This window comes from Pyrgilauda ruficollis, unplaced genomic scaffold, assembly GCF_017590135.1.
Source record: "Pyrgilauda ruficollis isolate IOZ18807 unplaced genomic scaffold, ASM1759013v1 scaffold51, whole genome shotgun sequence".
In the NCBI taxonomy this organism is placed as follows: domain Eukaryota; kingdom Metazoa; phylum Chordata; class Aves; order Passeriformes; family Passeridae; genus Pyrgilauda; species Pyrgilauda ruficollis.
In genome coordinates, this window is record NW_024526711.1 from 3,953,495 (window position 1) to 3,973,042 (window position 19,548).

Consider the following 19,548-nt stretch of genomic DNA (forward strand, 5'->3'; position numbering starts at 1 on the left):
AAAACACAGCATTGTACCAGCTACTAAGAAGAAAATTAGCTCTATCCAGGCAAAACCAGGACAGCCTAAGGCTGTGGCTGCAAAATGCCTCTGGGCAGCTCCATCATCAGAGCATAGGGGAATGGGGACCAGGCAGGCACCCTCAGCATTGCTTACAACCATTGTAGAGGAGGGGGAAGAGACTGTCTGAAGGCACAGCACATGAGGGAACTCACTGCTTTCCAGGCCACCCCTCTCCTTGTCCTACCAGACTTGAGCTTCTCATCTTTCACCTTCAGCCCCTTTCTCTCTCCAAAGAGCCAACACAGTGGCCCCTGCAATGGCCAACTCTCCCCTCTCTCCAGTAGCCAACACGGTGCACCAAATGCTGCCAACACAAAGTGGCAGCTGACAACAGCTTCTAAGTATAAAATCCAACTTAAGGAGGCTTTGTCATGGCATGATTCAAAAGAGGCAGTGTGCTGACGGCTTGTTCCTTTCTGACCAGCACACACACTATTTACAAGCAAGAAAAGGGGTTTATTTTAGCACCAACAAAGAGGAAAGTCCCTTGGAAAACAAGGTTTTACAGCAAACTGGGAGAATGATAGTACCTGCCAGAGGCACAGCCAATGAGTCTACACAAGTACCTCAATTTTGGCAGCCTATTTCATGTTTGTTCCAAGCTCCAGGCAGCCTCAAGAGCATGTCCTGCCACTGCACACAGCAGCAGCCCATCCACATCAACCAGACAGGCACCGGTTTTAAACCCACATGCCTTTAGACAGCCCCTGGCTGCTCTCACTGTCATGCACAGCCTTGCAGATACAGTGGGTTGGGGCTGGTGATGCTTCAGTCTGGTCTGTCTTTGGGGCACCAGGTGCCTGCTCAAGCAGTGACAGGTAAGGCCTGCCCAGCCCAGGGTACCTGATTTTCAGAGCAGTTTGAAACAAGCCCTGCCTGCAATGAGGAGACAAGGAGGGCACCCTGCTGCAGGCACAGCCAGCCCCAGTCCCCTGGCCATGCAGAGAGCTTGCTGCCCACTCCCCTCCCTGCAAACACCCAAGCTGGGACAGTCTGGAAGAACCAACATCAAGGCTCAACTGGGAAAACATTCTTCCACTCCAAATATATGTCAGCAACTGCTGTAGAAAGTACTTGTCATGAGCTGGGAAAATAGGAACTATTGACAGCCAAGGGAGAGAACTGACCTCCAAGAATTCTGACAGGCAAGATTTTCATTGAATCCTGACAGAAAGCACTGTGAGTTGTTTACTTGCACTAATTAGGCCTCTTTACTGCTCTAACATTATCCTGACATATTAGAGCCCCAGTTCTTCTCCTGGCAGCCATTCCCCGTGCTCCCCTCCCACACACCTCACTGCATGCACAGCCCCAAACCCTCTCTTTCAATATCCAGACAGGCAAGCTGTGTGGTTTTAATCACAGAACATAGAATATTTTGGTTGGAAAAGACCTTTAAAGGTCATCTAAACCACCACCTCCAAAATGGCATGAAGATGTAACTGCACCATACTAAAAAACACTCAACATAAAACTCTTCCTTTGTCTTTATGTTTTGTCTAGACCACAAAAGGTGCACAAGAACAGGGAGGAAAAGGCAGAAAGGGGAAGGACCCCAGAAGCTTCCTCTTTTCCTCTGTGTTCCCCTTTCCACTTCTCTTTCAAGTGTTTTTATTCAATTTCCTGCAATTAAAAATAAAAAAAACCCCATGAAACAACCCCAAACCGAACAGTAAAATGTGTGTGACACTCATGTGAATTGAATGGTTCCCTAAGGAAGAAAACTCCTGCAGCAAGCACAGCCTATGTGAATTTTACCATATAGCTTCAATCCTTCATATGCAGCTGCTTATATTTTTAGTTGTGATAGATCTTTCACAGCACTGATTACTCTCCAATTCAAGGTCCTTTTTCTCTTCATGCTTTTAATCTTTATGTGGAGGTAGAGAGGCAAGACTTTGATCATCTGGTTTTATCAAGTCTTTGGTTCTGATTATCACCCTTTTTGAATTTTGGAGATGCTGCCATTTCTTTCATCTGACCAATGATTACAAGCCCACAGGTTTCAAGTCAGAAGGTCCTTTTATGACTAGAATTAACTGAAGCTTAGAAGAGGATTACGTACCATGTCAACCTCAGAAATACTGTCCAAGCTTTCAACTTGCACATCCACCCCAACAGGAATGGCAGGGCCTGAAAGAGAATGAGATTTAGATATGTAAATAAATGTTCTTTCATACCATCTGCATTGAATTAGCCCTCCTAAGGTGACATGCAAACATTTCTGAGCTTATGTTGTACATTTCTGTCAATGGTTCTTCAGGAAGGGGCTGGGGAATGAGTTAGTGAATAACCATGTAAGGGCCCTTTTGAAACACTGAATTATCTTCCCCTTGGCATATGCTGCAATGTTGACACTTTGCCAGTTAGTCCAGAGCTTGGATGAAACATTTGCCTATGTTTTTAAAAACTGAGCCATCCCATCTTAAATCGTGGGCCTTTTTGAACAAATTTAGCCCCAAGGACAGGGTACTGAGATGAAGACATGGCAAGCAATGAGCTCTTCCTGGGAGGTTTCTCCTTTTTATCAACCACATTAATCTCTCAAGAGATTAATGATGAGATTAATGATGATTAATTGATGGGCTCTCTCATGAGCCTATCACCATCTTGATTCATATTACTCACCGGTGATATTGCTAGTTTTCCACAGTAGTTTTAAAACCAGCAATCAGAGAGTTCACAAAGAGCAAATAAGCAGAAAACATCCCATAATAAATGTACACTCCTCTATGACTAGAAACCCTGTATCAAAACTTCACTGTAGACTGCTGCTCATTAATGACCAGGACCTGCTCAAGGTCCCCATAGCACGCTCTCATGCAGTTTTTCCCAAATTCTGGTGATAAGTGCCTACTGAGACAAGCACAGCAAGCATGACCCAGCAGGCTAGCTCAGCAGGAACTGCTGGGGAGCAGTCCAGGTGGATCCAGTGCTGCCTGGTGCTCCCAGTGTGTGGCAGTGGGACTCACAGGGCTCACACTGATGACCCTGTGCCTCCAGCCCGGGCACTGTCGGTGAGACAGACCATGCCAAAGGAAGCAGAAGCTCTGCACACATGCCTGAGACTTGTCCAGCAGAATTTAATTTTCTAAGGACCACAGTGACCCCCATGAAGATTTGCAAAGACCTTTAGCTCCTAGATTTCGAACCTGATCAGCAGCCAGATAATATGTAAGGTGCACCACAATCCCTTTGTGGACTCAGACCCATATTCGCAGTGCCACAAACAGCAGGACCTGTTTACATACATTTAGCTGGAGTAGCATCTTTCTTGAGACCACATGAAAGCTCTGAATACACCACAAGTCTAACCAGAGAGCAGAAATGTTGCTGAGAGAGCAGCACATTTTGCAAGCTGCTATCCATCGTGCTCCTTCCTGTACCTGCAGCAGCATGTACACTCTCCCACACATCTTCAGGGCTTTTGAACACAGCTTATGTTTGCTTCTGCTGGAGAAGAAAGAGGCACCAGCTCAGCCTCAGCAGGGAAAGGCTGATGCCCATGCCCATGAGACAAGCTGTGACCAGCCCCAGTGCAGGTTTGCCAGGGCTTAGGTAAGCCAGCTTCACCTGGTTACTGCAGAGCACACTGATGGTGGCCCTGTCCCCTTCCCACACGCACAGATCCAGCTTGTTTTGCCCACGGTGTTTGTCAGCAGCAGTGCAGGGAGCAGGCACCTTGAACAAGCCCTGTGGAGCGGGACCAGGCTCCTCAGAACCACCAATTCCAGTTTAAGTGGCTGTTGCCCCCAGCAGTGAAGATCAAACGAGGCTAACCCAGCACTTTGAGGCGACTCCCAGATCTTACAAACACCTACATGTCACATTCAGACACACTGCACACTTCAAAAAAATTGCCAGCAATCATTTGCAACGGAGAGAAAGAATTTTTCTGTGAATTTCTCCTGCTCAATAAAACATGATTTGGTTTGTTGGGTACTTAACAAGGTAGCAAAAAGCACTGTATCTGTGGTGACAAGAGACACTTTGATGTGCAGTACAATCAACAGAGAAGCAGTTCAAGCTGAGGGCTGTGTGCCCAACACATGCTGGGCAGCCCCCCACAACTTCCAGACTGCAAGAGAGACTCTCTGTGTATGAATCCTTAATTTAGCCTTGATTCAGGAAATCAACACCCACACAAAGTCTATTTACTGTGATTTCTATGCTTCTCTGAACACTAATCACAGATTAAAAACCCCCAAAAAACAACAACAAACAACTAAAAACCAAACCCATAAACATAAGAGCACTGGCAAGCTGATATCTGTCCCGCTCTCCTATTCCTTCCCTATCTGCCCTTGAAAATAAAATACCATGTTCTTTTCTTTGTTCATGTTCCTGCATCAAACACTCAATAACCAGCAGTTATCTCATTGCAAGGACAAAGCCTAGGGTTCAGTCTGGAGCTGACACAAAGCCTTATTAAATCCAAAATAAAGGGTGTTCCACATTAAGCTCTATGGTCTGGAAAGTTCTTGAGAGAAGAGGTCCAAGGCTGGATAAGATGTCTTTTCTCCAGTTATTCACAAATTTCTGGGATGATAAAACAGTGATTGTAACAGAAAGAGGGAGAAATTATTTGAACACTGGACTCAAATATTTAGTGCTTAATAGAGAAACGTAAATATGAGTCTGTAAAACCAATTTATCAGCAGAAATATTTACTCTGCCTTTTTTGAGCAAACTCCTACTACAATCAGTAGGAGTAATCACTGCTTTTTCCTTCTCCCTGCTCCTCACTCATCACCTGGGGCTGAGGCAATGAGAGAGCACACAGAAAAGCGAATGAGGATTCGCTGAGACACAAAGACACTTTGGAGGATGTTTAGACAAGAAGCTGGACTGAGCAGGCAAGGATGAGTGAAAGGACAGTGCAAAAGTTGCTTGTGAGGTAACAACAGGAATCAAATGATCACCAAGTGCTGCTCTTGGCAATGAGCATAATTGACAATGATAATTGTAAATTCACTCTGCCCATCACTCTACAAAACATCAAGTTAAGATGCAGTTTTGTAGAGGTACTTGATGCAAACAACACTGAAGTGCATGCAGCTTCTGAAGCAAAGCAGAAGCCCTGTCTAGAAATGACCTCTTTAAACCACAGAAACAAACCCTGGGTTTCCTTGAAGGTCATGTTAGCTGCAGCACATGCCATTGAATTAAATGGCTGTTGATCACCCAGAGAGAAATGTCAGGAGAGCTTTGATCTCACTGACCCATGGAGTCAATTAGGAACTGCTAGCTTTTTAACCCCGTCCCTCTGGCAACTGAACAGTTGAACCACAGAGGCTCAGGGTGTTTCGCCACATTCCTCATCAAATGCCACTAGGGATGAGCAAAAAGAAAAAAAACCCTCTGTACTGAGAGGGAGCAGAGTATGATGAGGGTGTGAATGTGAGGGAACAAGAATAGCTCAGATGGTAAATGACAAACTGAACTGGTAGACAGAACAATTAACTTTGGTTACAGCATTAGATGCAAAAAAGACCTCATCAACCAGGCTTTCTTTGTCTTAAACAATGTTTTATCAATATTCACATTTTCTTCAGAAAGAGAAAATATAGAAGGATCATCCTAGAGAATTATAAGCAACAAAAGACTTGAACACGTTAACACTGGAGAGATCTCAAAGTTCAGGCTCCTCTCTAGGATGCTCACTGCTGGACAGGAAGCTAAATGGATTCATGTGAAAGCTGGGGATACGGCTGATAAAAGGAAGCAGTGCTGCTTTGCTCAGAGCCTGCAATCCAGCAGAGTTTTTCAGATCACACTTTACAGTCTCTGAAAAGTATCAGCCAAATTAATGGAATTTTGGGTTGTTTCTGACACAAAGAGGACTTTGTGGCTTGTTTCATTTTGCAAAAACTCCAGTTTGAGTATCAAACTCTGCCCCAGATTGAATGGGATGTCTAGCCTTGGATTAACCTCTCCAGGGAGCCCAGGAGGCTTCCACGAGTCGGTGCAGGAATGACTTCAGAAGGAGTCCAACATTAAAGCCTGTTACATCCCAGTGTGTCTCCACACCAAAAACCACCAACCAGTGAGCAGCATGAAAGCTTCAAAGTGTGAGTCAGTCATCCCCAGTCAGAACTGGGCACAAACGTGTTTTTTATTTCTGAACACTGGAGCAGACTTTGGAAGAGAAGGAAGAGTGTGCTGCCATGAAGATGCCCGGAGTCAGCTTCCCACTGCACCTCTGAGACTAAAGCTTTGTGACATCTCTTTAATTTTTCTCTTTGGCAGTGCTTTCCAAGGCTTGCTGTTTCTCTCTGAGACAGTGTCCACTCACCTATCTTTGGAGGAAGGAGGCAGATGAAGGCCTCGAGATAAAAACATGTACATGAGAAACGAGTGGGTTTGAGATTTCCTTACTGACAGCTATCTCGTGCACACCCAGAGAGACTGCAAACCACTGTGGGACCTCTGAGGTGTGGGCAGCTCCCAGGCAGGCAGCACCAGGACATGCTCATCACCCTCCTCATGACTGCAGGGCTTCGTCCCTCTGCGTCTCAGGGACGGCTGCTCATCAGCAGAGAAGCAAGCTCTATTCCAGCCCTTGTCACTAACACTCAGTGCACTGCTGGTGCTTTATTCATCCCACTGTTCATCCACCCTGGCAAAAGCACTGCCCAGAAAGGGCAGCAAGGACCAGCTGACGTTAGGCTACTCGGCTGTGAGCAAATATAATAGAAGTAAAGCATTAGGCTGGTCCTCAATAAAGAAGATACAGCTATTTTAAGTATCAACTAAAGCTGCTTATTCACAGGCTCCCTGTAAAATATGAGATGTCATAAATGAAATGCTTAAAATGGGTGTTTAAGGAAGGCAGCAAAACAAACATTTACATAATCTTTAAATATTAATAATAGTAAATAATACCTGAACATCTGCTACCTAGAACAAGGTCACTGACATGGAGATAACTCCCTAAGGGTCAAAAACCCCGCAGTCTCTTTTAGCTTATGGATGCTCTTTGACCATCATCAAAGCAAAAACTCTGTCATTGCCTCTGTACCCTATTGCCTGTCTCTAATGGGCTGAGGGCAGGCAAGAGAGCCATGCTTATTGGGCTGTTAATAACACAGCTTACACAACATTTGTTTGCTCACTTGCTCTTTACAAAGATACTTTTTCTTGAAAAACCCTTCACCTTTCTCTAATACTGGGATTTTTTCCATTTCACCTTGCATAACCCCAGCCTGCTCTGCCCAGTGGTCACAGCTGTGTTGGGCTGGCAGCTTGCTGGCTGTCCTCTGCAGACCACCAAGTGTCACTGTGGCCACCATAAAACAGCTCATACCCCATCCCCTTTTTAGCTAAAGGTGGAATTGTAGGCTGGCCCACCAAACTTGGGAACCATCAACAGTACTGGGTTTCTTTTAGTCTTAAGGCCACTCACCATTTACTTATGGTATTGTTTTAATTTTGCAGAAGTGAGGTGCCTTTCCCACCTGCGAGGTAACATCACAGGCCCGATGCAATGCCATAGAGCTGGAATCTCAATTAGACGAGAGAGGGTCTTAGGGCAGTGACAAGTTACAGCCACATGTATCCCACAGGCTCCTCCTCTCCACTTCAGCAGCACTAAAGCCTTTTTATCCTCCCCAGGTCAGACCACATCAGCTGGAATGGCACTGCCACAGCCAGAAGCTGGAAGGACTCACGGTGCGTAGCAAATCACTGCGACTGCCTGAGGAATAGCATTACAGACAAAACTATGAGGATCGCCTCTTGCCAGACTTTTGTTCCCTTTCCTTTATGTTTTCTTCCACTAGGCTTAACATCTGTCACTAAAAACACACCGTGCAATTCTGCAGCTGAGCAAGAGCCTGTAGCACCTGCTTTCTCTGTGCTCTGTCTCAGGGCTTTCCAAGGCTGCAGCCTCAACAAAGCTGTTTCCATGCTTTGTTCCTCATCACATGCAATTTCAGTTTGCTAATACCACACCTTTGTCCCAAGAATCTCTGCAAGTTAAGGAGGTCTTAAGCAAAAATTTTAAAAATGCATAATGTTTCTCCTTTATAAAAAAAGGAATCTTCTCAGCAAAGGCACTTAGGGTATTTCTCAGTTTTATAAATGTTATTCCAAATTTTGGCTCTAGAAGAATCTTGATGCCGTGATAGGAGGTAGCATGGGAAAACAAGGCAAAAGGGAGACTAAAATGCAGTTCCCATTAACACTAGAAGAGTGTCTGTGTAATTACATGTGTCTGTTTGGTGTGACCTGTGCTCAAATGTGTTCTTCAAGGACTGTGTAACACTGATGAAAATAGTTTAATTCAGATCTGTTTCCAGAAATATTCTGTATTCCAGAAATACAGTGCAGTGGTTCCACTGGGTGCCAAACCATGAGCACAACAGAACAAAACCCTGCAGCTTTCCCCCAAAACAGGCATGATGCCCTGACATACATCCAGTTAGGGGGAAAAAAGTTAAAAAATCACCATGGCTCCCAAGCTGCCTCCAACTGAGTCAAGGTAGGGAGTCCAAATATCCTCCCAGAGAAGTTCTATCATCTCACCCATCAGACCAGCAGGTCTTTTGTCCAGAGGACAGATCAGCTGCAGAGAGGACAGATCAGCACCTTCAGTTTGTCTGTATCAGGCACTCAAAAGTCAACAGCCAAGCTCCAAAAATTGAGGTTGGCTAAAAAATAAAAAAAAAAATTAAAAAAAAAAAAAAAAAAGTATCAGAAAACCTAAGACAGCATCCTCTGACCTTATAGCAGGGGAGGGCATACCTGGCATTTAGGAGGCATGTGCACTTTGGTGAATTCACATTTTTACAGCTGTTTCATAAGGAAGCCTAATTCCTCCACAGCCAGCTCCCAGACCTCATCCTTGATCCTCAGCTGCACCCAGGGCTCAGTGTGTTCCCACCAGCCCCAGGGAGATCTACCTATGCTCCACCCAGAGGGCAATTTAAGGCAAACTCTTCAACCCTAGAAGTAGCAGACCAAGTCAATGCTGATTACGAAAAAGGTTACCTCCAATATTTAGATTGGACTACAACTTGCTGGTAAATAACATTGCAGGGGCAGGAAACATTGGTTATGACAGGTTTTGAACTCTGGAGCTTGAAAATATATACATATAAATTATGAGCAGAGGTCAACACTGTGCTCTCAGAACAGCACACCTGCACTGAGGGGCAAGAAACACCTTTTGAGCCACACCAGGAACAGGCAGATCTGAGAAGCTCTGTTCCATGGACGAGGTGCAAAGGGCACAACACTGTGTTCCACTGGGCAGGCAGAGGTAGCCCTTCACCCTGGATGGCAAATTGACAAAGGATGCAGCGTTAGTCATTCAGTGAAAACTGCAGAAAACTCTGCCCTTAGCTCTGGAAGGATTTGGTTCTTGATGTAATCAGAAGAGGGATTGCCATACAGGTATTCCAGCAGGTTTTATTCAGGTACCCTCTTATCTCTGCAGCAGTGAGTCTAGAAAGGTCAGGCAAGCACATTCCTGTAACTGGGTGTGACCAAAGGCAGAAGTGAAGTTGGCAGAGGTCTCCCCTCCCACTCTTTTATTTGCTTATAAGAGTTTGAGGCAAGTTTTTCTGGACAAAAGTATTCCGCTTTCTCCTAGTAATGGTGGGCTGTGATCGACCCAATGAGTTCTTTACTTTCAATTTAATCACATCAGCTGAAAAGCTCATTGCAGCTTCACAACCATAGGTGAATATTAAAACCTGCAGCTTGTTCCTCTTCTCAACAGAGTGAAACACTTACTTCGAGGGTCCATCCTGAACTCTGGGGAATGCCAGCCAAAAACAGAGCCAACTGCAGCAGCAGGAAGGAATGTAGGAAATGTACGGAACACAGAGGGCAAGGAGGACGAACATAAGCCCTCTCGGAATTGGCACCAAGTCTTTTCCCTTCACACTGATGCATCTGGACAGAGGTTTGTTTGCTTGGTTTTTAATTAGATTGTTAATTGGATAATTAGATTGATCTTAATTAGATTAGCACGGAATCAAGAGAACCATTTTTTCCTCACCTCCAAAGGCCGGCCGCATGGTGAAGTCGTGTTCGTCGACTCTGAGAAGCTGCTCCGTCTTTCCTTTCCAGGCTTTGGTCAAGTCACGATTCCTCTTCAAGATGTGACTGCAAAAGACAGCAACAGCATTGATCCAATGTCTCTGTGCCCAACTGCCAGCCCAGTTTCAGAGCCACGGGAGCAGCAGCTTTGCAGGCACAGTCCCAGGGACTGTGGGAAGACTGCCAGCACCACAACATAGACACAGAGCTGCCTTTCCACAGCATCAGCTCAGACCTTTGTGCCCCACAGGCAGCCCTGCTTCCTCTGCCCCCTGCAAGGACATGGTTGTTCCTGTGCTCCAGACACCCCGGCTCCCAGGGAGGCACAGAGCACAGCATCTCTCAGGGGAGCTGGATGCAGTGAATGCCGCAGCATTCATTCCACGGCCGCAGCAGTGGAAGCAGCTGGGTGCCCCATGTTACCTGGCCAGGATTTGGCCAGGTACCAAGGCAACACTGTCATGAGAAAGATCTTTTCAATGCTGGTCACGCAATGTCATACACTACTTGGAAACTGCCCCATTAACTTCACCAATTCGGTGCCAGCAGTTTGTGTGGACAGAGGGTCTTCTGGCTTTCGGCAATAACAAAACTACCCCTTCCTCCCCACAACAGCAGGAAGAGAGGAGTTCTATCTAATGAAGCCTTCAGTCCCTCACTTTTCTGAACATTAAGGTAGGAAAAATTCTAACTTTTTATTTGAGATATTGTATGATAACAGTGGAACAAGGATGACAACAAACCCCTGAGAAAAGCGCAAGGTAGTCACTAAAATCCCATAAGGGGATAACTAACCAGCAGACAAACAAATTGCATGCACTTCTGGAAGAAAATCCAGATCAGCATCCCTGACTGTTCTGCAGTGGTGTGAGTGGAAGACTTGGAACATTAAGGTTCCTCAATCCCTTTGCTCTGGACATAAGAGCTGACGACGTTGTAAGTACCGCTGCAATTAGTTTCTGGTTTCCAGTAACTTACTAAAAATAATTATGATAAATAGAAAGAACTTTATATAAAAGGTTTAGGTTCCTTTTCCTGTATGGAAAAAATATAACTGAAAATAAAGAACAAAAAATCTTGGAGGAAAAATAGAGACTACTTAGGCTTAAATTCTTCCTCAAGAATTCAGAATCCACAAAACAATCACCCCATTCATAAATGTGGGTATAGAAAGGGATGTTCTTAGATTCATTAAAATATTAAGCACCATAAGTATGAGCCAAAGAGAGCATAAATCACAAATCAGAAATCAGAAGTATCATTTCCCATCAGAGCACTCAGTTCAATAAAAAAATTATGAAACCTAAAGGGTGTTGAGAGCTGCTGCTAACATCAATACCCCATTTCCTTACAATAAGGAGGTAAAAAGGAAGAAACAGAAATTAAAAATACTTGTATCAAATAGCTGTTTTGAAGGCATATAACCCCTTGTACCCTGGGGCACACGCTACATAGGAAGTTGGATCTCCCTCAGGTTATTTGGGCTCCTGTTTCACTTGGGATGCCAGAGCTTCTCTCCCTGCTGGCTGTGAGAAAGAGCCAGCCAGAGGAGCAAGCGCCCTCCAAGGGCTGCATTATTATGGTTCCCTAAAAGCAGGGGTGTAAAACCAAGCACAGCCATTAATAGGAATGGTTGGAGGCAAAAGCTTGGCTTTTAACTGCTTGCTGCAGGGGGGGAAGCTTTGTTTTGCTCAAAGTTAGGGCTGCTGCCAAAGCGTTCCACTTCACCATCCGCTGCACGGCCTCTGTGCCCGAAAAGCTGGAAGTGTGGAAAAGGGATCTTCCTGTGTCTGCTTGACTTTAATTATCAGGGAAAAGCCAAAGTACCAGGGAATGTTCAATCAAGTCTCTCTCCTCAAAAAGGGGGTAAAAAAGTCTAATCAAAAATCCAATAAAACATTGGATTGCATTGTACCAGGAATTAGTATGGAAAACCCTGGCAGTATTATCTTGTAAATCAATGGCTCAGCCTCACTGAAATGCTACATTTTGATCAATTATTTAAAAATCATCAAACAGCAAAGAGCACACAGGAGAGCTGCTGAAAGCAGTCTGTGGCTGCAGAGGTTTAGAGGGCTGGCTGGGGACACGGACACTGTCTTAGGAAGAAAAGAGGTTTTCAGGCACATCCTGAGCCAGGGGTTGCATTTAATAGCCATCATTTAATAATCAGTTCGTGCCCAATCCTTCAGGTATTATGACGGCCAATTCAGATTTTACAGAAAGAGCTCTGACAGTCCCTTTTAAATAAATTTAATCCATTTACAATGTTTTTGTATTGAAATATTTTTAATGACAGGAAGCCTATACAGCCTTTAAAATTTATTACTACTTTTGTCTGTTCAATCCAATTCAAGACCAAGTGTGTTTGAAAAAAAAAAATAATTCTTTATAATACATCAGCTGTGCTGTATCTTCTGTGCCTCTCTGGCAGTTCCCCATGCCAGCCCCACTGCTGTTTGGCATAGGGAGCACCTCATTACCTGCAGCAAAGGTGACACCAGCTGCCAGTGCTCTTGTGGAGCTGCAGGGTGCTCTGAACACTGCTGCCCACAGGGTGCCCTTACTGACAATCTGATCACCAGTATCTCATAAATCCTCCCTGATGTACTTATGGTCTTTAGCATTTCTGATTATAGATTTGTCAGGGTTTCTTTCAGCTTTATGTTCTTTCAGCAATTCACCACTATTCATTTAAATCCACCCATCTCCCTTTGTCTTTTTTTTGCCATGATTTTCATATATAATTTTATTGCTGCTTATATTTCATTCAAGGGGCATGAATTTGATAAATCTGACTTCTGTGAAGAGTTGTTTCTGTTTAAAGAGGAGAGGAGGGGTGACAGATAGCTCATTGAGCTTCTGTAAAGGCTTCTGTATTATTGCCCTAGTGTTTTAAAATCTATTTTCCTTTTCAGTCACTTTTACTCAGAATTGTCTCAATTGCATAAAATAGATGCTTTTTCTATTGCCAAATATATCAAAGAGAATTAATTCCTGATGGCATGAGAAATTACAGATAACAGCTCAGCAGGATTCAAAAAAGAGCAGGTGTCTATGCAGACATTCAGACCTTTCCAGAGCAAAATGAAGAACTTTCAGACTGGAAACAGTCCTCGTGCTGTAGGGCATGAGGCAATGGCTAAGTGGTGAGCCTGAAAGGAATGTGGTCTCCGTCCTGAGCATGGCACAGATGTTGGCAGCCAGAGTCTGGCAAGTTTCTGCACCTTCCCCTGGAGAATTCAGAATGGATTTTGGTCACAAGATGGTCCCATGGTGATGGGGCCTCGGTTCCAATTACATATTGGGATGCAGAGAAGTATTTCTACATATTAAGTGAAAGTGTTACAACTCTTCAACACATTCTCTGGGGAGGGAAAAAAATCCCAAAATGCATTAGGTGAAGGCATCATTATAACTTTGTGTAGCGGCCACAGCAAGCTTGAGGAGATGCACACGCAGCACCAGCACCAAGGAAGGTACAAGGCCTCCTGTTTTTCTAACCACCAAAGCATGTGACTGCTGCAACACAAAACCCTAGAAGCTAAACTGAAAAGAGAAGGTGCAAGAACAGTTTATGACTGCCATAATGATTAGCTCACTCCTAGATGAGAATTCCAAATTTATTATCCCCACTGTGTTATGTGTGTGTCTTTAATCATAATATGCATGGATCATATGGGATCAGATATGGTTGAGAAATTTCTGACAAACTGGGAACATCAAGATCCTCGATTTTGGTGAAGTCGCTTTCCAGTGCCTGTCAGGGCCACCAATTCAAGTGGGGCATTAGGAGCCCCACCTGCCCAGGAAGGAAGGCCTGGCCTGAGTTGGGTGGCCACACCAGTCTCTATTGCTTCCAGAGTCTCAGGAAAGAGGTACTCTGTTGCCCTACCTCCGGATGTAACATGCTTCACACTTACTCATCTGTGGGGTTATGCTGGGAGCAGGAAGGAAAGGAAAGTGACTTTCCTTGTCAGATTTCTAGAAAAACTAAATCTGACTCTGGAAAAAGATGGACACAAACTCAAAGGGTGTGCACAATCACTGTTGTCTTACACATTGTCTCCCTGGGGTTTTTTTTCCACATTGTTCTTTGGCCCTGGCTGATGATGCAGTGTTGGGAAAAAAGCTTCCGTAGACATCAACTCCTGCACCAGCAGTGCCCTGGACTCGAGCCCCAGGCTAGCCATACACCTATAAAAAAATGGTCATCACATTTCAATCACTGAAGCACTAACAAACTCCAAATTTTTTGAGAGACCGCTCATAGAGCAAAGAGGATCTGTGAGGGCTGGGAGGTACCACAGACTAGAGGATGTGTCTGCAGTATCCAGCTGAAAAATGGGAAAAAAATGCAGCTCCACAAGGCAACAGAGGGAAGTCGCTGCTGGCGGCAGCAGTTTCAGCAGGGATCATCATACTGCTTGCTCCAGTGGAATGCTGTTTGGAAAAAGTTTGTGTGCTGAGCCTTGTGCTGCTGTTTCCTGGTGATTGCCTTCTGCTTCTGGGTCCCAACCTAAGGCTGGCAAGTAGCATGCCCTGAAAATGGCATCTCTAATGAGATTCTCCAAAGGATTGACCACTTCCAAAAACCTTGGCAAGAAGTCCTTAGCTAAGAACAGGCCAAAAACACTTCTATATCAAAGGCAGATTTTCTGCTGTTGAAGCACGAGGCTTCACATGGCTGGTAGGAGAGAGGAACAGGCAGACTCAGAGTAGGGTGGGCACAGGTCACTGGAAACACGGCATTCACTGGCACAACAGAGACGGTAAATGTCTCCTGAGTTCTCAATTTATGCAGAGCAATAAACATTACCAGAAGCATTACCAGCAATTTTTATAGAGCAGTAAATGTTAAAAAATCACTAATTTTCAGAGTTTCTTTTTGTCTTTTGGAAATTCTGTCCAGCTGGATAATCTAACAGGATTGCCAGCATTTGTTTACCATTTCTTAGAGGCAGCGACTGCTGAGCTACTGAAGTGTACCTAAAACCATTTCAAAAACTCAGTGCTGGACATGCCAGCAGCACTTGCTTGGCACTCGAGGTGAGGCTGATGCTCTGAGGAAGATGCAAGCACAGCTAAATACACAGTATAGCCAGTACTACCCTCAGCAAGTCTGACCTGCCCTGGCAGCACAAGCCCAAACTGTGTACACTGCTCTCTGGAAAATCCCAGCTATCAACACAGCAACACAGACCCTCTGACGCACACACCTGCACCTTTCCACATTTACACTGCTTCCTTCAGCACCAGGCTGTTCTTCCTCTCTGTAAATTTATTCTCTGGTGTGCAGATAAGGCTGGAGCAAACATGCCCTGCCCAGCAGTCACCCAGGCGACTCCAACAAAACATTTTGCTTTGCAATTCATTCATCACTTGAATTCTCCAAACAAAATGAAGTGCAAAATTTTTTAACCAACAATGCTGTTCTGGAGCCCTCAGTTTCATGCACCATTCATACATCTTGCACATCAGCAAGAACACCCTCAACTTCATAAAAACCAGTATCACTGATATCCTTCAGTTTCTCAATCAGTATCACTGATATCCTTCAGTTTCTCAATATAAGTGGCAGAGACTGGACACCATGGAAAATGTGAAAAACTACTATCAAAGTATAAAAGGAGGAGCTGCTACTTGATGGGCACACACCAATTTCCGATGTAAAGCCTCCAGAGCATACCATGAGGCAGTCTCGGGCAGCAGTCAGGGCAGTGATGCACACAGGCAGTTGTTTCTTTGTTATACCTCAATCTGTAGGAGCAGAGATGTGTTATCAGTGCAGAGGGATGCAGGAGTAAGAGAAAATTAAATACAAGGCAGTTTCTAATCAAGGAAGGATTATCCATTCAGCATGCTGACCGAGGCACCGCTCATGGAAAAAAAAAATGCGTTACAATGTATTAAAACAAACACCCAGGAGTAATTAAGGATGCACAGGCAATTTAACCTGGCAGCTCTTAATTTGGCTTCCTAACCTGACTTTCCCCATGTTCCTTCCCCACTTAGGCAGAGGATCAACAGCTTCTCCACAGAATGGTGGCAGAGAGCTGTCCCAGAGCCTGCAGGATCAGACCCCCAAGTGCCCAGAGCTCCATGGGGAAGGACCTCTGCACCCCGGGAACCTGTTTGCAATGTCCGAGTGAGAAACTGCAGCGCTGAAGGAGTTCTGCACCTGCACAACCCCAGAGATATTCTTGAAGTTCATATAAAGATCTTCAGATCAGGCTGATTTATCACCTTAGTGGACACAAAATATCAACAGCAACTGCAGACTCCCCAATACAGGAAATATTTTCTTTAATAAGAAAAGTTCATTGTAAAATTTACTCTGTTTCTTGTGGCAAGTCAGCAAGAGAAATACTAAGCAGAAAATGTGATGAAATAATTTAAAAGATAATTCTTTCAATTTCTCTTACATTATTAGGAAACCAGCCTAGGAACTAGTTTTAGTTTCCTTTTACTGGAATAGTCCACTATGCCTTGTTGTTTTAGGGACAACTAAATTTTTTTCTACTTAATTTATTATGAATATTGAAATATAAAGATTGAAATATAATTGAATAGAAAATTAAAATAATGGCACTCCTTCATACACTTCTTTTTGTTGCAACATTGCATAATTCTCTGTATTTAAAATGTCATTCTCATTTGACAATCCTTAAAACCTGATTTCATACAATTTTAATGACTACATTGCATAGGAATCATATGTATGTATGTGTATATATATATGGCCTATAGAGCCTCAGATCCTACCTAGATGGAAAATTGTTCATTTAAATCATTACACCACAGAATACTAAATAGTATTGTTATTCTTTGTAGTGTATTTATAAAAATAATTTTAGCAGTGCTTTGACTGCGACTCTGTTACAACTCACGAAAATATCGGCACCGTAGAACTTTTCTCCAAGTTCAAATAAAGCACAAAACTTTTAAAGCAGGGAAACTTTTACTTCAGGGCAAATTGATATTTAAAGAAGGATTTACACTATTTTATTACTTCAAAGTACGTGATCTTTACTACACAGAAAGGCTTGCAAGGAAGTGCTACTGTTCAATCCCCACATTCCTCAGAATATAGACATTGGAATATTTTCAGAGTTCAATGGAAGTTCTCATTCAATAATTGAGATTCTGTGAACTTCAGTGGTAAAACTTCAGTTGACTATATGATTTCAGGATCAGGCCCTGGCTGTTTCAGCTTTTTAACATTTACGTCACTAAAAGCATATGCCACTGTATTTTTTCAATAAGTAGTGTAAATCTGATAGCATATTATGTTTTCTTTGCTTCCAATTTATCATGTTTCTTTTCAAAACATTCAAGTAACAACACTCCCTATAAGAGTGTTGAGTGATAAACCAAAAAGTCCACAAAAATAAATGAAAATTTGGAAGTTTACAGCCATAGTGAAACCATTTAATAAGATGGATTAACCCAATTTTATTTTTGAGCCCTTCAAACAATGAATAGTCTTGTAAGATATAACTGCCACTGGATGACATAACCACAAAGGATAACATACTTTGGACTGTCTGGCAGGTTTGGAAGATTATCTTTTCTAATGTAAACCTCTAGACAAATCTCAGCAGCGGTAAATCTAATAAACTTTTACTAAGACCTTTAACTCATGCTTGTGCTTTCACTTACAATACATTTTTTTACGCTTCCAGTATTTATTAAAAAATACTTTAAATTTTACAATCTCTGGCTAACTTCAAGAGTTGAATTTGTTATCAATTACCACAATGTGTGCTAACCAACATCCCCATCTCAAATTCAGAGCATAATGGGCAATTCCAAGTGAACACAAGTAACACGGACATTGCAGCAAGCAGGTGAACAACCTGCCCTGAAGCAGTGCTGAAACATTAAACAGTATGCACATTTGACCATCTCTGTTAACTGCAAATCCTCTGAATTCCCTCAGAAATTTGCATGTATGGTTAAGAATAATTTTGCCAAAGCGGTCAACTTCTCTGCAAAACCTGCCTCACTCACAGTTAATCAAGGTTAGCCACAGAATTGTCCACTTACCCATAAAACTAATTATACTACCAGAGACTGTTATAAAAACATTATCTGTAAAGCTATTTGCACACACAATATACATGAAGACATTGACAGAGTATGTTTTTATATCCCTGTAGTAATGCATTTGTAACACTGCAGGAAAAGACACAGACGGGATTTAGCAACCCTTACCTTGCCCTCTGCACATCCACGTGGGTTGACCACCTCCTCCTCCTGTGCTTTCTGCTTTCCACGAGAAGAACTAAGCAGAAGATTAATAAAAGGAGTTTTGTGAAATAAGGCATCTTGCTGGAAATGGGAGCCGGGCACTCTGCACTCCAGTGACTTCCTGCAGTACGAGTCCCCGTGGGCTTAAACATTGAATCAACTCTAATTCTGGCGCGTCGCCTTGGTCAGTGAGCAGCGGCAGGAACGCTGCGCTCCCGGCGTGATGCATCGGACAGGCTCTGGGCAGCTTCGCACTCAGCGCTTTTCCCTCATCACCGCTTAATGATTGGCCATTACTCACCAAGTTTGCCTCGCTGCACATCGCCACTGGGTCCTAAAGGATACTTGCTAAAGCCATTATATAAAAACCCGCAACTCTGCACGCCGGCTTTTTGCTCAAATCCTCTAATCTCAGTGCTATCCTCCTGCCAGACTGTAAAACCAGGCTGTCCCTTTTCATTAGGCTTTCTACATTTTTTCATCCTCTGTACGGCATCTTTTTCAACTGGTAACTGCTTGTGCCACGTTTCAGACGTGTATCCCATTGTAAAATGTACGTCTTTTAATGGACTTAGGGCAGTTGAGGCTTTGCCTGACTCTTCATGTTGTTGAAGACAGAATATGAGCTACTTCCTCTGAAAAAGCTGACTTTATTTACTGTTAACTTGAAAGGAAAATTAAAACAGTAACTCCAAATTCATGCAGGCAATTGCCTTTATATAAACCAAGTCACCATTAATTTTTTTTTCCAAAAGGCATTTGCATAATCAGGCATTTTAACTCCTATAAAAAGAGATCAAAATTAAAATTAAAAGCAGCTATTTCTTTAATCACAATGACAAGGCTGTTTCCAAAATCCATTCAAGGCTTATTTCCTCACAGCCCAGTCACAGGGCAATGCTGATTTGGCCTCTCTGCGCAGCACCGGGCTGTGTAACAACAGCCAGTGAGTGGTACAGGGGCAGAAGTCTGCTTGGCACAGCAGGGACTCTGCAGGACGAGAAAAGCACATTCAGAGCAGAGACTCCAGAGGAGCAAGCGACTCAAAATCCAGCAGAACGGTCCTGAGGGCCAGACCTCTTCCAGAACCCTCCTCTGTGAGCCCACGTTTGCAGTACTTCAACAGGGATTCAAGCACCACACCAACAAGGAGACACAGGGCTTCCATCTTAGAGGCTACAGGAT

General features: G+C 43.7%; 1 protein-coding gene across 1 annotated transcript in view; it reads right to left on the reverse strand.

Annotated features, from left to right (window-relative positions):
- The window catches only part of LOC121360504 (gamma-aminobutyric acid receptor subunit rho-2), a 30,828-nt gene extending 12,373 nt beyond the window's left edge, over positions 1 to 18,455 (reverse strand). Inside the window, exons 1-3 of the mRNA XM_041480371.1 lie at positions 18,328 to 18,455; positions 10,070 to 10,176; positions 2,129 to 2,196 (exon numbers count right to left, since the gene is read on the reverse strand). Coding sequence (XP_041336305.1) covers positions 2,129 to 2,196; positions 10,070 to 10,176; positions 18,328 to 18,440 — 288 coding nt within the window. The 5' untranslated portion in view covers positions 18,441 to 18,455. The remainder of the gene's footprint in view (positions 1 to 2,128; positions 2,197 to 10,069; positions 10,177 to 18,327) is intronic.
- Between the last annotated feature and the right edge of the window lie 1,093 nt (positions 18,456 to 19,548).